General features: G+C 47.6%; 1 protein-coding gene across 1 annotated transcript; it reads right to left on the bottom strand.

Moving 5' to 3' along the window:
• Positions 1 to 1,114: 1,114 nt before the first annotated feature.
• LOC115460718 (gastrula zinc finger protein XlCGF57.1-like) lies at positions 1,115 to 21,923 on the bottom strand. The gene is made up of 2 exons (XM_030190482.1): positions 21,871 to 21,923; positions 1,115 to 2,510 (listed from the first exon to the last, which is right to left on the bottom strand). The coding sequence occupies exons 1-2, from the start codon at positions 21,902 to 21,904 to the stop codon at positions 1,153 to 1,155; spliced, it is 1,392 nt and encodes a 463-aa protein (XP_030046342.1). The 5' UTR covers positions 21,905 to 21,923; the 3' UTR covers positions 1,115 to 1,152.
• Between the last annotated feature and the right edge of the window lie 3,558 nt (positions 21,924 to 25,481).

Below are 25,481 nucleotides of genomic sequence, written 5' to 3' on the forward strand. Positions count from 1 at the left end.
GCAGGTTGAGAAATTTGCGGGATGATCTTGTGGCGTTTCTGGGAGGTAGGTCCACGAGGTTTAGCATATAGATTGGGGCGTCTGCATGAATGATTTTGTGTGCAATCGTGCAGATCTTGAATGCAATGCGCTCCTTAAGTGGAAGCCAGTGAAGTTTCTCTCTTAGGGGTTTTGCGCTTTCATATTTGGTTTTTTCCACATATGAGTCTGGCGGCTGTGTTCTGTTTCCCGCTCTTTATTTTACATAGCCCAAATGTTAGGAAGTATTTTTTCACGGAGAGAGTAGTGGATGCTTGGAATGCTTTCCCGCGGGAGGTGGTGGAAATGAAAACGGTAATGGAATTCAAACAAGCGTGGGATAAGCATAAAGGAATCCTGTGCAGAAGGAATGGATCCTCAGGAGCTTAGTCAGGATCGGGAGGCGGGGCTGGTGGTTGGGAGGCAGGGATAGTGCTGGTCAGACTTATACGGTCTGTGCCAGAGCCAGTGGTGAGAGGCGGGGCTGGTGGTTGGGAGGCGGGGATAGTGCTGGACAGACTTATATGGTCTGTGCCAGATCCGGTGGTTGGGAGGAGGGGCTGGTGGTTGGGAGGCGGGGATAGTGCTGGACAGACTTGTATGGTCTGTGCCAGATCCGGTGGTTGGGAGGCAGGGCTGGTGGTTGGGAGGTGGGGATAGTGCTGGGCAGACTTATACGGTCTGTGCCAGAGCCGGTGGTGGGAGGCGGGGCTGGTGGTTGGGAGGTGGGGATAGTGCTGGGCAGACTTATACGGTCTGTGCCAGAGCCGGTGGTTGGGAGGAGGGGCTGGTGGTTGGGAGGCGGGGATAGTGCTGGGCAGACTTATACGGTCTGTGCCCTGAAGAGCACAGGTACAAATCAAAGTAGGGTATACACAAAAAGCAGCAAATATGAGTTATCTTGTTGGGCAGACTGGATGGACCGTGCAGGTCTTTTTCTGCCGTCATCTACTATGTTACTATGTCTGTTGTACCAGTTTTTTTATGCTTATTGTGAACCATCTCATCTGTAATCCACTGTCCTGGGTTGCAACTATCAATCTCTCCTCCTTAGTTGTCGTCTCCTTAACCATTCATGTTCAGACTTAATCCATATATGGTTCCTGTGTGGATCCTGAAATAATTTTCTAGATGTTAATTTACATAAAACTGTACATCACATTCAGTAATTGAATATAGCTCCTCCTTTGGTGATGGGGCTGTTTTATGGTTTTCCAGATGTACTAGTAAGAGATCCTTGCAATTGAACCTTTTCCCACATTCTGTACATAGAAAGGGTTTCTCACCCGTGTGAATTCTAAGGTGTTTTTTTAAGCTATCCTTTCTTGCAAAAGCTTTATTGCATTCTGAACATGGAAAGGGTTTCTCTCCAGTGTGGATTCTTTGATGTTTAACTAGTTCTTTCTGTGCACGAAAAGATTTTCCACACACTGTACACATAAAGGGTTTCTCTCCCGTGTGGGTTCTATGGTGCTCCAATAAATGGTGTTTTAAAATAAAACGTTTCCCACATTCAGTACACTCAAATGGTCTTGCATTCATACGGACTCTCTGGTGAAATCTTAGAGAATCCATACGTGGGAAACATTTACCACAATCACTACATTTAAAGGGTTTCTCTCCTGTATGGGTTCTAAGATGTGCTGCTAGTTTGAATTTCCAAATAAAGCATTTATCACATTCTGTGCATTGAAATGGTTTCTCACCCGTGTGGATTTTTTTGTGGTTTCTTAAAGAATTCTTATGACTGAAATATTTACCACATTCAGCACACAGAAAAGACATCAAAGATCTTTCTGGGGTAATGATTCCAGATGCTTTTGCTGCTGTGTGCATTTTCAGGTGTGCTGTTAGTACTTCATTATTAAGGAAACTTCTTGTACATTCAGCACAGTGAACAGACCTAGAGAGCCTTTCTGATGGGTTAGCACTCTCTGCTGTGTGCATTTTCAGGCAATCCTCATGAGGTAAACATTTTTCAAACTCAATACTTGAAAAGTGTTTCTCTTTCATGTGTATTTCCAGGTGCCGTGCTAAGTGCATCTTCTGGGTGAAAGAGTTTCCACAATTTGAGCATAAAAAGATTTTCTCTTCTCTGTCAGTTCCTTGGTGCAATTGTAAATTAGATTTCTTACAAAAGCTTTTCCCATAAATGCCACACACGAGAGATTTCTTCTGTTTCCCTTCTCTGTGATGGACCTGAGATGCCATTTGCTCACTATTATTATTTTGGAAGGTCTCCTCTACACTCAGGTATCTCTTGTGCTCAGGGGCGTTTGTGAGCTGTGTATCACTTCTCTCATATTCAGTAACTCCATCTGGCGAGCGTCCTGAAGGGTCTCTCTGCTTCTTCTCTGATTCTTGCTGACTTCTCCAAGGTTCTTCTCTCTTAATCCCTGAGGAAATATTGTCATTTCTCAAATGCAGTTTGCATTTTAAAGGATGATCTTTGTTCTCCTGTTTCACCTTTTCCTCTGTCACCTCGTTACATGCTGAATATAAAAAGACATTAAATGTGTTTTAGTAACCAGGAATCAAGATTTATCCAGTGCCAGCCTAACTCTCCCCGAGCTCCCCTGATTTCAGCCTTCTCCACTGGCCTAACTCTCCAAACTCCTGCTTTCATCCTTCTTCAGTAGCCTGACTCTCCTATCTGCTGCTTTCAACGTCCTATGCTGGTATTACTCCTGCCTTCAGCCTCCTACGCTGGCCTGAGTCTCCTAACTCCTGCTTTCAGCCTCCTTTGCTGGCCTGACGCCTCCTTTCAGCCTCCTTTGCTGGCCTGACTCCTCCTTTCAGCCTCCTTTGCTGGCCTGACTCCTCCTTTCAGTCTCCTATGTTGGCCTGACTCCTCCTTTCAGCCTCCTTTGCTGGCCTCCTTTCAGCCTCCTATGTTGGCCTGACTCCTCCTTTCAGCCTCCTATGCTGGCCTGACTCCTGCCTTCAGCCTCCTTTGCTGGCCTGACTCCTCCTTTCAGCCTCCTATGCTGGCCTGACTCTCCTAACTGCTGCTTTCAGCCTCCTTTGCTGGCCTGACTCCTCCTTTCAGCCTCCTATGCTGGCCTGACTCTCCTAACTGCTGCTTTCAGCCTCCTATGCTGGCCTGACTCCTCCTTTCAGCCTCCTATGTTGGCCTGACTCTCCTAACTGCTGCTTTCAGCCTCCTGTGCTGGCCTGACTTCTCCCTTCAGCCTCCTATGTTGGCCTGACTCCTCCTTTCAGCCTCCTATGTTGGCCTGACTCCTCCTTTCAGCCTCCTATGCTGGCCTGACTCTCCTAACTGCTGCTTTCAGCCTCCTATGCTGGCTTGACTCTCCTAACTGCTGCTTTCAGCCTCCTTTGCTGGCCTGACTCCTCCTTTCAGCCTCCTATGCTGGCCTGACTCTCCTAACTGCTGCTTTCAGCCTCCTATGCTGGCTTGACTCTCCTAACTGCTGCTTTCAGCCTCCTATGCTGGCCTGACTCCTCCTTTCAGCCTCCTATGTTGGCCTGACTCCTCCTTTCAGCCTCCTATGCTGGCCTGACTCTCCTAACTGCTGCTTTCAGCCTCCTTTGCTGGCCTGACTCCTCCTTTCAGCCTCCTATGCTGGCCTGACTCTCCTAACTGCTGCTTTCAGCCTCCTATGCTGGCCTGACTCCTCCTTTCAGCCTCCTATGTTGGCCTGACTCCTCCTTTCAGCCTCCTATGCTGGCCTGACTCTCCTAACTGCTGCTTTCAGCCTCCTATGCTGGCTTGACTCTCCTAACTGCTGCTTTCAGCCTCCTATGCTGGCCTGACTCCTTCTTTCAGCCTCCTATGTTGGCCTGACTCCTCCTTTCAGCCTCCTATGCTGGCCTGACTCTCCTAACTGCTGCTTTCAGCCTCCTTTGCTGGCCTGACTCCTCCTTTCAGCCTCCTATGCTGGCCTGACTCTCCTAACTGCTGCTTTCAGCCTCCTATGTTGGCCTGACTCCTCCTTTCAGCCTCCTATGCTGGCTTGACTCTCCTAACTGCTGCTTTCAGCCTCCTATGCTGGCCTGACTCCTCCTTTCAGCCTCCTATGTTGGCCTGACTCCTCCTTTCAGCCTCCTATGCTGGCCTGACTCTCCTAACTGCTGCTTTCAGCCTCCTTTGCTGGCCTGACTCCTCCTTTCAGCCTCCTATGCTGGCTTGACTCTCCTAACTGCTGCTTTCAACCTCCTATGCTGGCTTGACTCTCCTAACTGCTGCTTTCAGCCTCCTTTGCTGGCCTGACTCCTCCTTTCAGCCTCCTATGCTGGCCTGACTCTCCTGCTGCTTTCAGCCTCCTATGCTGGCCTGACTCTCCTGCTGCTTTCAGCCTCCTATGCTGGCTTGACTCTCCTAACTGCTGCTTTCAGCCTCCTATGCTGGCCTGACTCTCCCAACTGCTACTTTCAGCCTCCTATGCTGGCCTGACTCTCCTAACTGCTGCTTTCAGCCTCCTATGCTGGCCTGACTCTCCCAACTGCTACTTTCAGCCTCCTATGCTGGCCTGACTCCTCCTTTCAGCCTCCTATGTTGGCCTGACTCCTCCTTTCAGCCTCCTATGCTGGCCTGACTCTCCTAACTGCTGCTTTCAGCCTCCTTTGCTGGCCTGACTCCTCCTTTCAGCCTCCTATGCTGGCCTGACTCTCCTAACTGCTGCTTTCAGCCTCCTATGCTGGCCTGACTTCTCCTTTCAGCACCATCCCCACCTCTCAACCACCAGTCCCGCCTCCCACCACCGGCTCTGGCACAGACCGTATAAGTCTGCCCAGCACCATCCCTGCCTCCCACCACTGGCTCTGCCACCCAATCTCGGCTAAGCTCCTTAGGATCCATTCCTTCTAAACAGGATTCCTTTATGTTTATCCCACGCATGTTTGAATTCCGTTACCGTTTTCATTTCCACCACCTCCCGCGGGAGGGCATTCCCTCTTATGACTCTCCTAATCGCTGCTTTCAGTTTCTTGTAGCAGAACGAACCACTCTCCTTTCCATTTCTGCTGCTGTTTCACTTCTCCCTCAGCCTCAAGGTTCATTTATTTAGTCATTTATATTATTTATTTCTTTGTGACATTTATATCCCACATTATCCCAAACAACTTTGAGTTCAATGTGGCTTACAATAAACAGTATAGGACACATAACAAAGAATAATGCATAAGAAAGTAATTTGTTGTAAGAATCCAATTTTACAATACTTACTTGTAGCAGGTATTCTCCGAGGACAGCAGGCCGATTATTCTCACAAGTGGGTCGATGATCTGTGTCGGCCCGGGAACCGGCATACTGAATAGCAAAATGACAAAGTTTGCTAGAGCCTTCTGGCATGCGTGCAGTTTTATCCAAAAGCATAAATGAAAGAAAAGAAACAACTCCAAGGGGAGGTGGGCAGGTTTGTGAGAATAATCAGCCTGCTGTCCTCGGAGAACACCCACTACAGGTAAGTATCTTTGTTTTCTCCGAGGACAAGCAGGCTGTAGTATTCTCACAAGTGGGGGGGTATCCCTAGCATCCAGGCTCACCCAAAACAATAAAGACTGGTCAATTGGGATTCGCAACGGCGAGGACTTAACATAGATTTGCCTAAAACTATACAGAAACTAGCTGAGAGTGCAGCCTGGAACAGAATAAAATAGGCCTAGGAGGGTACCTCAAACAGATTCTACAACACTGACTGCCCAAACCGACTGTTGCATCAGGTATCCTGCTGAAGGCAGTAATGAGATGTGAATGTGTGGACTGAAGACCATGTCGCAGCTTTGCAAATCTCTTCAATGAAGGCTGACTTTAAGTGAGCCTCCGACGAAGCCATGGCTCTGACATTATGAGCCGTGACATGACCCTCCAGAGTCAGCCCAGCTTGGGCTTAAGCAAAGGAAACGCAATCTGCTAGCCAATTGGAAATGGTGCGTTTACCAATGGCAACTCCCCTCCTGTTGGGATCATAGGATACAAACAACTGGGTGGACTGTCTGAAGGGCTTCGTCCCCTCCATGTACAAGGCCAACACTCTCTTGCAGTCCAAGGTGTGCAAGCTGCTTTCGCCAGGGTGGGCATGAGGACGGGGAAAAAAATGTTGGCAAGACAATCAACTGATCCAGATTTATTTATTTATTTATTTATTTATTATTACATTTGTATCCCGCGCTTTCCCACTCAAAGCAGGTTCAATGCGGCTTGCACAGTAAAAGGAATACAGAATATTGTTAGAGAGGGTAAAAGTCTAGAACGCCATACCAAGATACATCCAAACAACCAACGAACATCTACCATTCCGAAAGCTGGTCAAAACATACCTCTTCAAACAAGCTTACCCAAACGACCCAACTTAATTCACAAATCTAAACCACACCACTAATACTACCATAACTCATTCCTTCCCCTCACATCTCTCCCTCTTACCCTTCTCTATACAATTGTGTTATCTATGTGTAACTCTGTACCCATTCATTATGTTACCTCTAGGATACTTTGTACCCATACACAGTGTTATCTCTATTATACTTTGTACAAATACATTGTAAGCCGCACTGAACCTGCTATCGAGCGGGAAAGAGCGGGGTATAAATGCTACAAATTAAAAAATAATAATAATAATAATAATAATAGACGAGATGAGTAGGTAGAAATAGGCAATGGAGAGGGGAGTAAGGTGGGAGATGTAGTCTGGGTCAATGTCGTTATCATGGGGGATATCATGTTAGGTAGATGGTTCATAAGATTAATCTGGATCGTTTGGATAGGCTTGCTTGAATAAATGGGTTTTTAGTGCTTTCTGGAAGGGTAGGTAGTCGCAGATTGATTGGATAGATCTGCGGAGAGCATTCCAGAGTTGGCTGCCCAGGAAGGAGAAGTTAGATCCATAATAGGTCTTGTACTTGACTCCTTTGCAGTTGGGGTAATGCAGGTTGAGGTAATTTCATGAAGATTCAGACATGTTTCTGATAGGGAGGTCAATCAGATTGATCATATAGCCCGGAGATTCACCATGGATAATCTTGTGGATTAATGTGTGGACCTTGACGTTGATTCGTTCTTTGATAGGGAGCCAGTGAAGTTTTACACGAAGAGGGGTTACGCACTCAAAATGTGATTTGCCAAAAATGAGTCTCGCTGCTGTATTCTGGGCAGTCTGAAGTTTTTTCGGGATATGGGCCCTGCAGCCAAGGAAAAATGCTATTACAGTAGTCGACATGGGTAAGTACTGTGGATTGAACTAAATTCCGGAAAGTTTTCAGGGGAAGATAGGGTTTTATGCGTTTCAATATCCACATCATATTGAACATTTTTTTTGTAGTGGATATAGCGTGATTTTCAAGTGAAAGGTGGTTGTCTAGTATCACTCCAAGGATTTTCAGATTGTCAGAAATGGGGATTGAGATGTCTGAGGTTTTAAGTATAGATGGGAGGGGTGCAGAGTGTTGAGATGAGAGGATTAGGCTTTGTGTTTTTTCTTTGTTCAATTTCATCCTAAAGGCGTTGGCCCAAGAGGTCAAGATGTTCATGCCCGTGGTTACTTTGTCGGAGATTTCAGTAAGATTAGATTTGAAGGGAATGAATATGGTGACGTCATCAGTGTAAATGAAAGGGTTGAGACCATGTCTGAACAGAGCTTTGGCAAGTGGGATCATCATAAAATTAAAGAGTATCGGCGATAAAGGGGATCCTTGAGGTACACCACAATCTGGCGTCCAGAGAGATGAGATGTTCAATGATGATTTAACTTGGTAAGATCTTGAGGTGATGAAGCCTTCTATCCAATTAATGATATTTCCACCGATTCCAAGTTTATTCAGTAGTTTGGTTAGAATGTTATGATTTACCATATCAAATGCACTGGATAAGTCAAATTGTAGAAGGAGGATGCTGTTTCCAAATGAAATTTCTTGTTTGAATTTGGATATTAGAGTGAGTAGGACGGTTTCTGTACTGTGGGCTGGGCGGAAACCCGATTGCGATTCATGTAGAATGGAGAATTTTTGTATATAATCGTTGATTTGAGAGGTCACCCTGTTTTCCATCAATTTAATTAGCAGAGGAATGGAGGCGACAGGGCGGTAGTTGGTGACATCACTCGCTGGTTTCTTGGGGTTTTTAGGAATTGGTGTAAGTAATATGTTGCCATGTCCAGTAGGGAATAAACCTTGCTGTAGCAGGAAATTTAGGTGGGAGGTGATATCTATGATAAAGCGTTCTGGGGCATCTTTTATTAGGTAGTTGGGTCAACTTCCGCAAACTACTAAAGACCCATCTCTTCAACAAGATATACCACAAAGATCAAAACATGTGAAACTCCCATATATATCCAGAAATGTTAAGAATGCCTTTTGTTATATCACTATCATGTATTCCATTACCATGTAACCCAAAATCCTTCTGTAATACCAAATGTCTATTCTCTTCTCATTTCCACTATCCATGATGTATTGTAAGCCACATTGAGCCTGCAAAGAGGTGGGATAATGTGGGATACAAATGCAATAAATAATAATAATGGGTTGAGATGGCAGTGAGATTTGGAAAGTTCGTTAATCGCCGTAGAAACATCTTTGGTGGTGAGGAGGGTGACATTTGTCCATGAACGATCAGCTAGAATTTCGTCTCTGCAGGGGTCCAATTCGTCGAGAAATGAATCAATATTCGCATAGTCCTGGAGAATCGTACCGCAAAGATTAGTAATTTTGTCATTGAAGTGTGTGCCCAGCTGGTTAGCAGAGGGGTAATTTGAGGATTATGATGTAATTGGGTTGTTGTTAAGAAGATTCTTTATGAATTGATATTGTTTTTTTAAGTCTGAGCCGCTGGTTATAATTGTTTGTGTGTAGTAGGATCTTTTGGCTCGTTTAATGGCATTTTTGTAGTTCCTGTGTGACTGCTTCCATGCATTGTAGGTGACGCTATCTTTTGATTTACTCCATGCTTTTTCTAGTTTCCTAGTTTGTGATTTTAGGGTTTTCAGTAGTTCGTTGAACCACAGTGACGGGTTCCGTCTGTGTAGAGTTTCAGTACGTAATGGGGCTATTTCGTCCAGTATAATTTTGCATCTATTGTCCCATTCAGTAAGAAAGTAGTTTGAGTTGGGGAGTGTAGACCAGTTGTTATTGTAAATTTGTTGCCAAAACTTTTCCTTGTCAATCCGACCTCTAGTGATGATTGTTACAGGGTCTTGTTTTATAGGCTGGCCCTTTTTTCGCCAGTGCAGGGACAGTGTCACTTTATGATGATCCGACCAGGGGGTGGCAGACCAGTTGATATCAGAAATGTAGATGTTATGGCTCGCAGAGAATTTGTAAGAGATGGTATCGAGCGAGTGACCTTTGTTGTGGGTGGGTTGTAAAAGAGGGAGATCAAGGTTACAAAGATGATGAAGATCCTTGCATTCTTGAGTGTGGGCAGAGTTAGGATCCTCTAAATGTAGATTCAAGTCACCAATTAATAATACATTGGAATTATTGGTGCAGGCGTTTGATATAAAGTCCATAAAGGTGGATTGGTTATTATTCCAATTAGAAGCAGGTCTCTAAAATAGGATGCAGGTTAGGTGGTCACATAACACGGGACTTTGAAGTTTAATTGATGCAATTTCAATTTGTGGTGTAAAGGTTTCAGACATGGATTCAACAGAGAAGCTTGATTTGTAGATAAGCGCTATGCCTCCACCTCTCTTTTCCTTCCTGGCCCAGTGTAAGATTTTATAGCCAGGGGGGGCATAGATCGAGTATGATGGGATCTTTTGGGTCATGGATCCAGGTTTCTGTGATGAATAAAAGGTCCAGGTTGTCTGATTTAATCCAATCTGTGAGAATTTCCATTTTGTTAACTGCTGATCTTGCATTGATATATCCTACATGGATGGTGAGGTATGGCTCATCAGCTAGGGGTGATGGGTGGATATTGATGAGTTTTTTTCTTTGTTCAATTTCATCCTAAAGGCGTTGGCCCAAGATGAAACTCCGACACAACCTTCGGCAGGAACTTTGGGTGCGTGCGGAGGACTATTCTGTTGTGATGAAATTTAGTATAAGGTACATCCACTACCAAGGCCTGAAGCTCACTGACCCTACGAGCTGAAGTAACAGCCACCATGGCTTCATGGTCTTGCTTGAGTTTCAACAAAGTCTTTCTCACCAGAAGTATCGGAGGATACGCGTACAGAAGGCCTGTTCTCCAATGAAGGAGAAAGGCATCTGACGCTAGTCTGTCGTGGGCCTGAAGCTTGGAACAGAACCGAGGGACCTTGTGATTGAGGTGAGTTTCAAAAAGATCCACCGAGAGGGGTGCCCAACGCTCGGAAGATCTTGTGGGCTATGCCCATATTCAGAGACCACTTGTGAGGTTGCATTATCCTGCTCAGTCTGTCGGCCAGACTGTTGTTTATGCCCACCAGATGTGGCATGCATAACATCTGCATGGATGGCCTCCTGACACAGAGGACGAGATCTGCTGCCCCCCTGCTTGTTGGTGTAATACATTGCAACCTGTTTGTCTGTTTGAATTAGGATAACTTGGTTGGACAACTGATCTGTGAAAGCTGTTACAGCGTTTCAAATCACTTGAAGATCCAGGAGGTTGATCTGAAGATTTGTTTCCTGGAGGGAAAATCTCCTTGAGTGTGAAGCCCATCTACACGAGCTCCCCAGCCCAGAAGTGATGAATCCGTCGTAAGAACTTTTCACAGCTGAGGAATATGGAATGGACATCCCAAGGTCAGACTGGACCGAATTGTCCACCAGTGAAGAGAGTGTACAAGGTCGGTGGACACTTGGATGACTGGCTTGACACCACTGAGAAGCCAGGATCCATTGAGCAGATCTCATATGAAGCCGTGCCATGGGTGTAACATGAACTGTGGAAGCCATGTGGCCCAAGAGTCTCAATGTCTGCCGAGCTTTTTTTTGCTGAGACTGTCGAACCTTGGACACTAGGGACAGAAGGTTGTCCGCCCATGTCTCGGGAAGATAGGCTTGAACAGCAAAAGCTCCTATGAACGCCAATTGTTGAATAGGTTTGAGATGGGACTTGGGGTAATTTATTACAAACCCTAATAGGTCCAGCACCTGAATAGTTCTCCGCGTGGACTCCCGAGAACCATCCTCCGCGGTGCTCTTTACCAACCAATCATTGAGATAAGGAAACACATGCACTCCCAGTCTGTATAGTGACGCTGCAACTACCACTAGACATTTGGTAAATACCCTGAGAGCTGATGCTACGCCAAAGGGAAGTACGTGGTACTGAAAGTGCTGCATTCCCAGCAGAAATCAAAGATACTTCCTGTAGGCTGGAAGTATCGGAATGTGAGTATAAGCGTCCTTGAAGTCCAGAGAGCATAGCCAATCGTTTTCCTGAATCATGGGATGAAGGGTGCCCAGGGAAACCATCCTGAACTTTTCTCAGACTAGGAATTTCTTCAGGGCCCTTAGGTCTAGAATGGGATGCATCCCCCTCCTCTGTTTTTTTTCTACATAAGGAAGTACCTGGAATAGAATCCCTGCCCTTCTTCCCCTGGTGTTACTGGTTCGAATGCATGGGTCTTTAAAAGGGCAGAGAGTCCCTCTGCAAGTACCTGCTTGTGCTGAGAGCTGAATAAATGAGCTCTCGAAGGGCAATTTGGAGGTTTGGATTCCAGATTGAGGGTGTATCCTAACCAGAGTATTTGAAGAACCCACCGGTCGAAGGTTATAAGAGGCCACCTTTGGTGAAAAAACATTAACCTTCCCCCAACTGGTAAGTCGTCCGGCACGGACACTTTTACGGCGGCTATGCTCTGCTGGAGCCAGTCAAAAGCTCATCCTTTACTTTTGCTGGGGAGCAACAGAGGCCTTGGGCGCATGCTGGCGAGACACTGGAGTGTACGTACGCTTAGAATAAGAATAGGGAGCACTCCAGGCCCCACCAAAAAACCTCCTGGATTAGGAGGTGGAAGAAGGCGCCTGGCGGGAGAGAGAAGCCATAGCATCTGTATGCTTCCTGATCTGGTCAACTAGATCCTTCACCTTCTCTCCGAAAAGATTATCTCCCCAGCAAGGAACATCCGCTATCCTCTGCTGGACCGAATGGTCTAGGTGAGAAACATGCAGCCATGAGAGTCTGCGCATTACTATACCTTAAGCAGAGATCCTGGATGCTGCATCAAAAGTGTCGTATGTGCCCCTGACCAAGAATTTGCGGCATGCCTTCTGCTGCTTGACCAGCTGGTGAAAAGGTTTGGCCTGCTCCGGAGGGAGGGCATCAACAAAACTAGACAGCTGCCACACCAAGTTCCGCAAGTGGATGCTCGTGAACAGCTGGTAAGACTGGTTACAGGCAATGAGCATGGTGGCCTGATACATTTTCCTCCCAAGGTTCTATCTTCTCTGCCTGGGTGCGCCGAAGCATAATCCCTAGAACTCTTGGCTCTCTTCAGGGCGGAGTCCACCACCATGGAGTTATGGAGTAACTGAGACCTCATCAACTCAGGCTCCCCTTGGATCCGATATTGAGAATCTGTCTTTTTAGGGATTATGGGGACAGTTTCGCATAAGAACTTCCTTCAGTACCTTATGCAAAGGAGCTGTCACTGCCTCTCTAGGTGGAGAGGTGTAGTCCAGGACCTCGAGCATCTCAGCCCTGGGCCCATCCTCCGTTTCTACAGGGAATGGAATGGCCTGAGCCATTGCCCGTACAAAAGATGAAAAGGAGAGGCTCTCAGGTGGAGACAGTCTCCTTTCAGGTGGAGGAGAAGGTTCAGAGGGAATCCTAAAGGACTCATCTGAGAAGTATTATTATTATTAGCATTTGTATAGAGCTACCAGACGCATGCAGCACTGAACACCTGATACAAAGAGACAGTCCCTGCTCGAAAGAGCTTACAATCTAATTACCTGGCATCTTCCTCTGACTCCCATGAGCGTTCCTCCTTGGTGTCGGAGAGCACTTCTCTCAGTGACTTTCGAGACCGAGCCCACCTCTACACTGAAGACCCATGGTCTCGAGGGCGATGTTGAGGAGCCGACTCCTGTATGGACTGCGGTGAAGCTTCCTCCATCTATGTCGATGGGGAACCGCAATGGGTGGCAGCCAACATTGGAGCTGAAAGCGGCGCTGAAGTCGGAGACCTCACCACGGTTGAAGGGCCAGACACAGCTGCCACAGACAGCATGGTAGGTGCAATCACCTCCAATGCAGATACAGTGCAATGCAGCAGACCTTCCAGCAGCTCTGGAAGCAAGGCCCGGATCAGCTTGGCGAGAGCCACCATTGGTAAAGGATGTGCAACTGGCGGAACAGCAGGTTGCAGAAGTGCCTGGAGCTCGGGAGCAGGAACTTGACTGCTCGGAGACAAATGCGTCGGCACCTCCTGAATGGAGGGGAAGCAGTCCTCCCGGCGTCGATGCTTCTCGGGTGCTGAATCCCTCGGCACCCCGGAGCTCCCAGCATCATGCATCAAAGCAGAACGGTGTCGGTGCTTCTTAGCCTTTGCTTGATGCACCTCACTGAGACTCCTCAGTGCCGAGGAGGGTGACTTTGAATCCCCACGTCGCCTCTGGGTCAGGTCCCGGGGGGGGGGGGGGTGCCTGCACAGCAGAAGGCCTCGAAGCAGGTGGAGACCCACTCGATGCCTCGCTGTCTCAGCAGCCATCCCTACCTCCACTCCCGATGTCGATGCTTCCCTCGATGCCGACGTCGAAGGACCAGACCAAGTTTCTCATGTTGGGCTTCTCGAGCAAGTTGAGTCCTCTTCTTTATACAAAGACAAAGAGCACAACGAGCTGGGCTATGGTCGGGCCCAAGGCACTGTATACACCACGAATGGGTATCAGTGGCTGAGATGGTCCAGTTGCACCAAGTACAGCGTTTGAAGCCACTGCAAGTCTTTGATGACATGGAAGGGAAGACTGCCCTAGTTAAATCAAAAACCGCGAATGAGACTCTTCCTTGGGCCTGAGAGGAGCGCAGAAAAAATCCTACCGCACCTCAACGCAGAGAAAAGAAAACTGACGGACGTGCTCACACGACGGGCAGGAAATCAGTCTTCGCATGTGCGGTGCGCGCTGCACACGCGCCAGAACACTCTGGCAAAACTTCGTTTTATTTTGTTTGCAAAATGCCGATTCCTGGGCCGACGTCGACCCACATGTGAGAACAAGCAGCCTGCTTGTCCTTGGAGAATTTGTGTTTTTATGTGGTGAATAAACTTGGACCCTTCTTTGTTCCATCATCTGCTGTATTGTTGCCCATCTTGCATTTTATAGATCACTTGCCTGTTTGCTTTTTGGGATATGCGTGTAATTTACAGTATAAGTACACTCTGCCAAGGCTATGCCCATCTTGCAAATAAGTACTAGGAAAGGGTATGTATGTATTTACAGAATAGTGCTTAGGTGGAATATTGGCATTATGTTTCAACACTTTTTAGGTTTCAACTGTTTTTATTGATAAGTCAACATAGTAAACATTCCAACAGTTTCAATATTGCAAAATAAATATCAAAGCACGTTACATTTGAACATAATACTGATAATTATTATCAACCGTTTTCTCCCCCCCCTTCCTTCCCTCCACCCCTCCCCCCTTCCTTCCCTCTACCCCCTCCCACCCTTTTCCTGCTGATGGGTCGCCTCGTAATACATAAATATAAACTTAAAACGACAGCATGGTCCCCCCACCGATGCTGCCTACCGTTCAGAAGTTCTGTTATGGCTACGAAACCTTAGTGAGTTTGATTCTCCCTTGACCCTATTATTGACAACTGTTCGTGTGTTCATTCCTTCGATAGCCATTGACAACTGTCATTCACCATGTCGCAACCCACTAGCAACATATCCAACCACCCATTCTATCAGTTACCCCCTCCCTATTCCTTCCCCCCCCCCTTCCCTTCCCCATCCTACCTCCCTCCCTCCCTTACCCTTGTCAGACAACTTGTTTCAACACTTTTTATTGAAACCAATAACAAAATAACATACTCAAATCCCTGCATTAATATCATGCCACGCCACTTACTGGTTATATCTAATACATTGGTTCTCCTAAGCCTTCAATTAACAAGTTATTAGTCTCCCCACCCCCCTCCCTTCCCCCCAACTTCCCCTTCCCCAATCCAAAACTCCTACCCCCAATATCCCTATTGCCCCCCCTTCCCCCCTCCTCTCCTATCCCCCCCTATCGTCGAAACATTCGCCCTGGCCAGCCCCAAAAGGCCCCCAGGACAGATCACCTTAAAGGCATTCTTCCCAACCCTCTCTCCCCCAGATTCCCTAGAATGAGGTAGCCCTTTCACCATTCACAAGGTATTGACAATGAGGCTTCTCCCCCTGGCGCTCAAACTGGACAAGTAAGGATTCCATATTGCCAAAAAGTCCCTCCCACTCCTAGGGGATCCCCTAGCGTCTCCAGCTTCCCAGGTCACCAACAAGTGCACTTGATTCCTCGAGTACCAATATGCCGGAGCCAATATTGTAATATAACTTTTCGAGCTACTAGAGTCAACTTAAGACTCAAAAGGGTTGCACGCTTCCTCATCGGATAGTATGATTTGGGTTTGTCCAGTACAAATTGTTCTACTGACCCCCTAACCCCTCCCCCAATATACTGGACAAAAACCGCTGTATCCAGGGACACTCCCAGATAGCATGGAAAAATGTGTGCCTATGTTGTCTGCATTTATTACAACTGACCCCCTCTTGTGGTTTCATATGTACCAGCTGTGCTTTGGCTATGTAAGCTCTAAGTAGCACCCTTGCACCACACTCCCTTAGTCTTTCATCCTTAGTCAATAGGGGAATATTCCTAAGGGTTGCTACAACATCCCAATCTCCCAGGGGCTTCCCCAGATCATCCTCCCACCTTCTCTTTAACCCCGTATGGTCCCTAACCAGGGTCCCTCTGCTAAGAGCCTGACTTAGCCCTGATACAGAAACCCCCACTTCCCACAGCTATTGGAAAAACTGGAATATTGGCATTAATGCACCTATGTACACACGTACCAAGGTATATGCTGGCATTCTAAATATATATGCGCATAACAGGCATGTAAATGTTAGTGCCTACTTAATAGAATTACCCCTTATGGGGTAAATTCAAGAAATGGAGCCAAAATTTAGGCACCAGGATGATGGGCGCTGAGTGGAATGGAACGGGTCGATGTGGAGCGTCTGTTTACGCTTTCCAAAAATGTCAGTTTTTGGCATGTACAATTGCCAGAGCTAGTGTTAAACATGGCTGAGGTTCATGGTAGAAATCTGAGAGGGGACACCAAAGGTCTGTACCAGGCTATGCCTTCTTCAGTTTCAGGCAGGCTTGGTGACCAGGGGGTGATGGACAATTGCCTTCGTTGGTTCCCAACACTATGCCCGACATCTGGTATCTTTATTTTTTGCACGTTATAGGGGGAAATGCATCTCTTTCTCTGGTGTTCTACATGCAATGAATGAGTGGAGTTGAACGGGTAGATGTGAAGCGTCTGTTTACGCTTTCCAAAAATACTAGGACAAGGGGGCATGCGATGAAGCTGCAGTGTGGTAAATTTAAAACGAATCGAAGGAAATTTTTCTTCACTCAACGCGTAGTTAAACTCTGGAATTCGCTGCCGGAAAAAGTGGTTAAGGCGGTTAACTTAGCGGACTTCTAAAAAGGGTTGGACGGCTTCCTGGAGGAAAAAGCCATAGAATGTTATTGAATGGACGAGGGAATAATATAGTATTTTTAGGATGAGCGGGACAAATTGCTTGTTCTTTTGGCCACTGTCGGTGACAGGGTGCTGGGCTCGATGGACCCTTGGTCTGTCCCAGCATGGCGATGCTTATGTACTTATGTAACGGCAGTTCTACACGGAACTCCCATTACGGAATACGGGCATAAATCTGCATCGAGACGCCTTACATTAGCCCCTGAATTCTATAAAAGATACTAAAAATTGTACTCGCAAATTTGCATGCACAATTGAATGAGCTAATTAGTGCTGATAATTGGCTTAACAATATGTGTGTGTAGATTTAGGTGCAGGATCCATGCCTAAAAAGGGGGCACAGAAATGGGAGGATCGTGGACAGAACGGGCATTCCTAACATTTACGCAGATTGTTATAGAATGAGGGGGAATACGCACCTAATTCATAGTAACATAGTAGATGACGGCAGAGAACGACCTGTACGGTCCATCCAGTCTGCCTAACAAGATAAACTCCTATGTGCTACTTTATGTGTATTCCTGACCTTGATTTGTATCTGCCATTTTCAGGGCACAGACCGTAGAAGTTTGCCCAGCACTGGCCCCGCCACCCAATCTCTGCTAAGCTTCTGAGGATGCACTCCTGAACAGGATTCCTTTATGTTCATCCCACGCATTTTTGAATCCCGTTACCGTTTTCATTTCCACCACCTCCCGCGGGAGGGCATTCCAAGCATCCACTACTCTCTCCGTGAAAAAATACTTCCTGACATTTTTCTTGAGTCTGCCCCCCTTCAATCTCATTTCATGTCCTCTCGTTCTACCACCTTCCCCTCTCCGGAAAAGATTCGTTTGCGGATTAATACCTTTCAAATATTTGAATGTCTGTATCATATCACCCTGTTTCTCCTTTCCTCCAGGGTATACATGTTCAGGTCAGCAAGTCTCTCCTCATAGGTCTTGTAACGCAAACCCCATACCATTCTCGTAGCTTTTCTTTGCACCGCTTCAATTCTTTTTACATCCTTGCAGCTGCAGAGCCTGTGTCTCAAATTTATCTCTTTTTTTTTAAACAGCTGATAACAGCAGCAAACATGAGGTCTGATGTAGACTAGAGGTTTTCTTTTTTGGAGGGGGGGGGGGTGTTTCAGTGAGGAAGGCTACAGTCCAAACAACAGTCCAAATTCTGGGAGGAAAGGAACCACGGGGTGACGCAGGGACCCAGGCCACCAGGTATGCCCCTAAAGTTGGCACACAGCCCATACACCCCCTAAGCTCAACTGGCCAAAAGGCCCAGGAGCAGGCCCAAGAGATGAATCCAGGAGGAGCTGCAGAAACCCAGTCTACCACCTGATAGAAGTGTATAAAATAATGAGTGGAATGGATCGGGTGGATGTGAAGCGACTGTTCACGCTATCCAAAAATACTAGGACTAGAGGGCATGAGTTGAAGCTACAGTGTGGTAAATTTAAAACGAATCGGAGAAAATTTTTCTTCACCCAACGTGTAATTAGACTCTGGAATTCATTGCCGGAGAACGTGGTACGGGCGGTTAGCTTGACGGAGTTTAAAAAGGGGTTAGATAGATTCCTAAAGGACAAGTCCATAGACCGCTATTAAATGGACTAGAAAAATTCCTCATTTTTAGGTATAACTTGTCTGGAATGTTTTTACGTTTGGGGAGCGTGCCAGGTGCCCTTGACCTGGATTGGCCACTGTCGGTGACAGGATGCTGGGCTAGATGGACCTTTGGTCTTTCCCAGTATGGCACTACTTATGTACTTATGTACCTGCTAGAGATAGAGATATACTGAAGTGAAGGAGGATCTGACGGTCTAGTATCACGACCTTCAGCTTTGTAATCTCTATCTCCACCTGCTGGTAGATGGACACAACCCAACAGTTCCTGGATTCATCTGCTGCATAAGCTAAGGAAGAGGGAATTAGATTTCTTTGTTAGAAACTGGGAAACATTCTGGGGAAAGGAAAAGTCTATTGTGAAAAGATGGGCTCCACCGTAACGGAACGGAACTAGGCTGCTAGCACGAACACTTTGAAAAGGAAACAGAGCAGCTTTTAAACTAGAAATTAGGAGGAAACTGACGGTCACTCAAGAGCGCATGGTCCGGAGTGAGGTATCCTTGAAGCAGTGCTGTAGCGAGGGTGCCTGACACCCGGGGCGGGTCGCCGCTGCGCACCCCCCCCCCCCCGGGTGCAGGGCACGGCGCCTCCCCCCCTCCGGAGCGCACCCCCCCCCCCCGAAACGCATCCTACCTTTCAGCGGGGAGCAGGCGGGAGGGCCGATCCGCCCCCAGTGCACGTCACTGGGAGCTGCGTTGGCTCTGCTGCTTCCCTGCTTTCTCTGCCCCGGAACAGGAAGTAACCTGTTCCGGGGCAGAAAGAGCAGGGAACCAGCAAGCTGACACCACCCCCCCCCCCCCCCCAGCGCGTGCACCCGGGGCGGACTGCCCCACCGCCCCCCCCCCCCCTTCCTACGCCACTGCCTTGAAGTATACTACCAAAACAGGGAAGTTACGGCAACCTAATAGAGAGGTTCCAACAAAGGCAAAAGTAAGTCAGGAGAGTAATGACTGCAAATTATCCCTGTCAACTGCCAAGAAGCTTGTTGATACATTAAAAAAAAAAAACACTTTGAAATGTCTGTATACAAATGCTAAAATCCTAAAAAAATATAAGATGGGGGAGTTATAGTACATTGCACTAAGGTCCGCTAGAGTTTTTAGCTCACGCTAAAAATCAGTAGGCGCTAAACACTGAGACGCCCATTAACAGGAGATTTGTTCCAGGTTCCTGATCTCAGCACAACTGACTGGCAGGGGCTGGGCTCAAGTGAAAAGAACCAAAGAGCTAATCTTAGATACCGACCCAGACACACAGCAATAAAGTGGAGAAGGGGAAAGGGAACTGGGACTTGATATACCGCCTTTATGAGGTTTTTGCAACTACATTCAAAGCGGTTTACATATATTCAGGTACTTATTTTGTACCAGGGGCAATGGAGGGTTAAGTGACTTGCCCAGAGTCACAAGGAGCTGCAGTGGGAATCGAACTCAGTTCCCCAGGATCAAAGTCCACTGCACTAACCACTAGGCTACTCCTCCACTCATTCCACCAATGAGCCAACCTCATCAGTGATGTCACAATGGCTTGATTGCCCGATACTTGGCTCACTTCTGATATTGTGATGTCATGATGCCTCATTCCACCAATAAGAGCCAACCTCATCAGTGATGTCACAATGGCTTGATTGCCCGATACTTGGCTCACTTCTGATATTGTGATGTCATAAGGGAAAGGGGAAAGGGAAATGGGACTTGATATACCGCCTTTCTGAGGTTTTTGCAACTACATTCAAAGCGGTTTACATATACAGTGGTGGAAATAAGTATTTGATCCCTTGCTGATTTTGTAAGTTTGCCCACTGACAAAGACATGAGCAGCCCATAATTGAAGGGTAGGTTATTGGTAACAGTGAGAGATAGCACATCACAAATTAAATCCGGAAAATCACATTGTGGAAAGTATATGAATTTATTTGCATTCTGCAGAGGGAAATAAGTATTTAATCCCTCTGGCAAACAAGACCTAATACTTGGTGGCAAAACCCTTGTTGGCAAGCACAGCGGTCAGACGTCTTCTGTAGTTGATGATGAGGTTTGCACACATGTCAGGAGGAATTTTGGTCCACTCCTCTTTGCAGATCATCTCTAAATCATTAAGAGTTCTGGGCTGTCGCTTGGCAACTCGCAGCTTCAGCTCCCTCCATAAGTTTTCAATGGGATTAAGGTCTGGTGACTGGCTAGGCCACTCCATGACCCTAATGTGCTTCTTCCTGAGCCACTCCTTTGTTGCCTTGGCTGTATGTTTTGGGTCATTGTCGTGCTGGAAGACCCAGCCACGACCCATTTTTAAGGCCCTGGCGGAGGGAAGGAGGTTGTCACTCAGAATTGTACGGTACATGGCCCCATCCATTCTCCCATTGATGCGGTGAAGTAGTCCTGTGCCCTTAGCAGAGAAACATCCCCAAAACATAACATTTCCACCTCCATGCTTGACAGTGGGGACGGTGTTCTTTGGGTCATAGGCAGCATTTCTCTTCCTCCAAACACAGCGAATTGAGTTCATGCCAAAGAGCTCAATTTTTGTCTCATCTGACCACAGCACCGTCTCCCAATCACTCTCGGCATCATCCAGGTGTTCACTGGCAAACTTCAGACGGGCCGTCACATGTGCCTTCCGGAGCAGGGGGACCTTGCGGGCACTGCAGGATTGCAATCCGTTATGTCGTAATGTGTTACCAATGGTTTTCGTGGTGACAGTGGTCCCAGCTGCCTTGAGATCATTGACAAGTTCCCCCCTTGTAGTTGTAGGCTGATTTCTAACCTTCCTCATGATCAAGGATACCCCACGAGGTGAGATTTTGCGTGGAGCCCCAGATCTTTGTCGATTGACAGTCATTTTGTACTTCTTCCATTTTCTTACTATGGCACCAACAGTTGTCTCCTTCTCGCCCAGCGTCTTACTGATGGTTTTGTAGCCCATTCCAGCCTTGTGCAGGTGTATGATCTTGTCCCTGACATCCTTAGACAGCTCCTTGCTCTTGGCCATTTTGTAGAGGTTAGAGTCTGACTGATTCACTGAGTCTGTGGACAGGTGTCTTTCATACAGGTGACCATTGCCGACAGCTGTCTGTCATGCAGGTAACGAGTTGATTTGGAGCATCTACCTGGTCTGTAGGGGCCAGATCTCTTACTGGTTGGTGGGGGATCAAATACTTATTTCCCTCTGCAGAATGCAAATAAATTCATATACTTTCCACAATGTGATTTTCCGGATTTAATTTGTGATGTGCTATCTCTCACTGTTACCAATAACCTACCCTTCAATTATGGGCTGCTCATGTCTTTGTCAGTGGGCAAACTTACAAAATCAGCAAGGGATCAAATACTTATTTCCACCACTGTATTCAGGTACTTATTTTGTACCAGGGGCAACAGAGGGTTAAGTGACTTGCCCAGAGTCACAAGGAGCTGCAGTGGGAATTGAACTCAGTTCCCCAGGATCAAAATCCGCTGCACTAACCACTAGGCTATTCCTCCATAAAGAATTAATGGGTCCCATTCTTTTTTTGCAGATTCTACTTTTTGGTTCTTGTCTTCAGTAAATCAGTCCCTATGTCTGCTAAAAATCCTTACCTAGGAACATCAGGGTCTCGTAATTCTCCTTCATCACCTCCCTGTAAAGCTCCTTCTGCCCTTCATCTAAATACTCCCACTCCTCCTGGGAGAAAGAGACAGAGACGTCCTCAAATGTCACTCGCATCTGAAACACAAACCAGAAGCACACTCAGGGACACGGGGAGATACTCAGAACGTATTAGATCTCAGCTGGATTTCTTCTCATGCAAGTTACCTCCCTCAAGTCTTTGTTTGGGGGTTATAATTACTTCCCCGTGCAGGCTCTCTCAATCATAATCATTTCTGTTACTGTCACAGTTTTATAGCCTGGACAGAAACACATCTCATGTTTGCACTACTGTCACCACCACAATCCAGAAAATTCTGTTCCATAATATTTTAAACTTCTGCTTCTATTTCTTGGAGGCTTACGCAAAACAAAGTGTAGAAAAAAATGGGAGAGGAAGGAGAATGTAAAGAGATGTCAGGAAGCAGAAAGTGAGAGTCTGGTAAAGCAGGAGGAGCAGCTGCTGTGTGAGGGGAGGAGAATGAGGAAGAAGAGTCTGAGGGGTAATGGATTGAGCAGTGCCAGGCTCATTTCTTCTGTGTGTGTGGCATTGCCTGGCACTGCATCCCCTGTTGCCCACCTCCTGCCAGTGAGGAGAGGAGAATGAGGAAGAAGAGCCTGAGGGGCTACAGCAGGAAATGGATTGAGCAGTGCCAGGCTCATTTCTTCTTGTGTGTGTGTGGCATTGCCTGGCACTGCCTCCCCTGCTGTCCACCTCCTGCCAGTGAGGGGAGGAGAACCAGGAAGAAGAGCCTGAGGGGCTACAGCAGGGAATGGATTGAGTAGTGCCAGGCTCATTTCTTCTTGTGTGTGTGTGTGTGGCATTGCCTGGCACTGCATCCCCTGCTGCCCACCTCCTGCCAGTGAGGGGAGGAGAATCAGGAAGAAGAGCAGCAGCTGCTGTGTGAGGGGAGGAGAATCAGGAAGAAGAGTCTGAGGGGCTACAGCAGGGAATGAATTGAGCAGTGCCAGGCTCATTTCTTCTTGTGTGTGTGTGGCATTGCCTGGCACTGCATCCCCTGCTGCCCACCTCCTGCCAGTGAGGGGAGGAGAATGAGGAAGAAGAGCCTGAGGGGCTACAGCAGGGAATGGATTGAGCAGTGCCAGGCTCATTTCTTCTTGTGTGTGTGTGGCATTGCCTGGCACTGCATCCCCTGCTGTCCACCTCCTGCCAGTGAGGGGAGGAGAACCAGGAAGAAGAGCCTGAGGGGCTACAGCAGGGAATAGATTGAGCAGTGCCAGGCTCATTTCTTCTTGTGTGTGTGTGGCATTGCCTGGCACTGCCTCCCCTGCTGTCCACCTCCTGCCAGTGAGGGGAGGAGAACCAGGAAGAAGAGCCTGAGGGGCTACAGCAGGGAATAGATTGAGCAGTGCCAGGCTCATTTCTTCTTGTGTGTGTGTGGCATTGCCTGGCACTGCATCCCCTGCTGCCCACCTCCTGCCAGTCTCCTACCTGTGAAGCATAAATCTCTGCAGCCCTCCTCCTGCCCTTCTCCACACCAGCAGCTGCAGCCCCGGCTCCCTCCCTCCCTCTCTGGGGGTAGTTTTGGGCTTTGCTGGCTCACTGCCAGCACTCAAATTCTCTCTGAATACCAGAAGAGGCCGTTTTTAATCACTGAAGTTTGCTAGGGTGGGTTTAGTAACCATTTTTGTGTCACTTCCTGAAATATTTTAGCAAAATGAAAGTAAAGAGAAAGAGGAAACACTAGTGACAATCCTGAGCCGGAAACAAGCACTGCCCCCCTCTGGTTGATCTTTCCTGGAGGTTTCAGCTCAGGACTCGTAGGAAGAGAAAACAGGAGGAAAATTTAGAGCAATGTTTCTATGTTTGTGTATCCGGCAAGAACCAGCAACAAAGACAGAAGATCTGAACGCTGAAAAACATGCAACATCTGCGAATACCGGAGAACCCTCTGAACACCCAGAAGACAAAGCACCGTAAACTCCGTGTGAAAATCCCATTCCCGAAACCACAGCCAAAAATGAAAGAAGGAACCGAAAGGTCACTCCAGACTCAGCAAATTGCAGAAAGAACAGCTCGGCATGGCTGCGCTAAAAATTCAGACACTCTGCATACCAAAGAATTGGTGACCAAGAACACTGCCTGTAAGTTCCTAAGCGAACCATTCTGCAAAGGAACAAAAGGAGTCTGAAGCAATGCTCGGTAAACAAGGAGCCCCAAGCTAGACTCAGAGAATACGAACGGGGTTTCAGGGGAGAAGAAGGAGCAAAGCACTCTGCAAGAAATGCACCACCTCCAAGAGCAAGGCCAGGACCTTCTGCAACCCATCCTGCAGAAAGAACTCAATCGCTGAGGAACAGATGCCCGCAATGAAGACCAAGCATAGGCCGCAAGCAGCCTCAAAAAAGTCCTCAACACCCGAGAATACGCGGTTGAAGTGGACCATGGACCACATACAAGATCGCGCAACAGAACAGTAACCACTGCATCCAAAGAACTCTGTTCCTCAGAGTTGGCATCTCAAAAATCAAGGCCTTAAGACCAGACTGAGAGGGATCATCCACCCAGCAACAGACCCAGAAGGAAGACCCCAGAGTCAAGCGGGATCCAAAACAAAGGTGCCACCAGGAGCCATACCATATCCGCATACCAAGGTCACTATGGTTAATCCGGAGCTACCCGAATGACTCAACCCTGGTGGTGAGCGATCCAAAATAAACTTGGCCACTGAGGAAACACTATCGAAGAAAGTCCTCCGGCTAAGGAAGCAATTAAACAACCAGCCCTGCCAAATCGCCCTCTCTGATGACAGAAGAAAGACATCTGGGCGTCCAACCAGGACACCATCAGATCTGTCTCCAGAGCTCTTTACCTGAGGCCAAACTAGAGAAGCACTGGTGCGGAATAACCATTGTGCCGAGACCAGAAGATGGAAGAAAAGAGAACTCACAGTAGGAAAAGTCCACAAAGTGGGCCATGTAGAAACAGAACCCGAGGTCCTCTGCCGACTCCATGGGGGCGGCACGCCCTGATGGCCACCGTCTGACTCCGAGTCCCACTCTGTCGAAGAAGCAGCCACCGCCTCATCTTCTCCAACGGCACAAGCACCGCCTGGCCTGCAATGTGTCCTGAAAGGCTTGAAGACGAACAGCACCAAAAGCAGATCCAGGTGGGAGATTGGCTACACCGTCCCCTGTGCCATCCACCGCCCCGGAGACGGAAGAAGGAGGCAAAGGGCTCTTCAGTCCGAGAGACTCACATCCGTGACCACCACCATCCACTGCGGAGGCGCCAAGGCATCCCTTCCACAGGGAAGAATTGCAGAGCCACCAGTTCATGCGCAGCCGTACTGAGAACAGCCACGGAAGACACTACTGACATTCCTGGAACACAGGAGACAACCCGTCTAGAAGCAGCTGTAGATGTCATCTATGAGCACCGCCCATGGCACTACCTCCAAAGTATCCACCACAGAGCCCAAGATATGAATGCATAGCCAGGCCTGAGGACTCAGCACCCTGAGCAGCCTGCGCACCCAAGTCTGAACCTAGATCCTCCAGTCCTTGGTCAAGAAAAAATTCATACCAGAGCCGTCTGGAA

This window comes from Microcaecilia unicolor, chromosome 1 (genome assembly GCF_901765095.1).
Source record: "Microcaecilia unicolor chromosome 1, aMicUni1.1, whole genome shotgun sequence".
Classification (NCBI taxonomy): domain Eukaryota; kingdom Metazoa; phylum Chordata; class Amphibia; order Gymnophiona; family Siphonopidae; genus Microcaecilia; species Microcaecilia unicolor.

Bases quoted from the DNA above. Each gene is read 5' to 3' on its own strand.
- LOC115460718 (XM_030190482.1), bottom strand. From the start codon at position 21,904: ATGAAGGAGAATTACGAGACCCTGATGTTCCTAG. The intron at 2,511-21,870 runs GTAAGGATTTTT...TTTTATATTCAG, and splicing joins CGAGACCCTGATGTTCCTAG to CATGTAACGAGGTGACAGAG.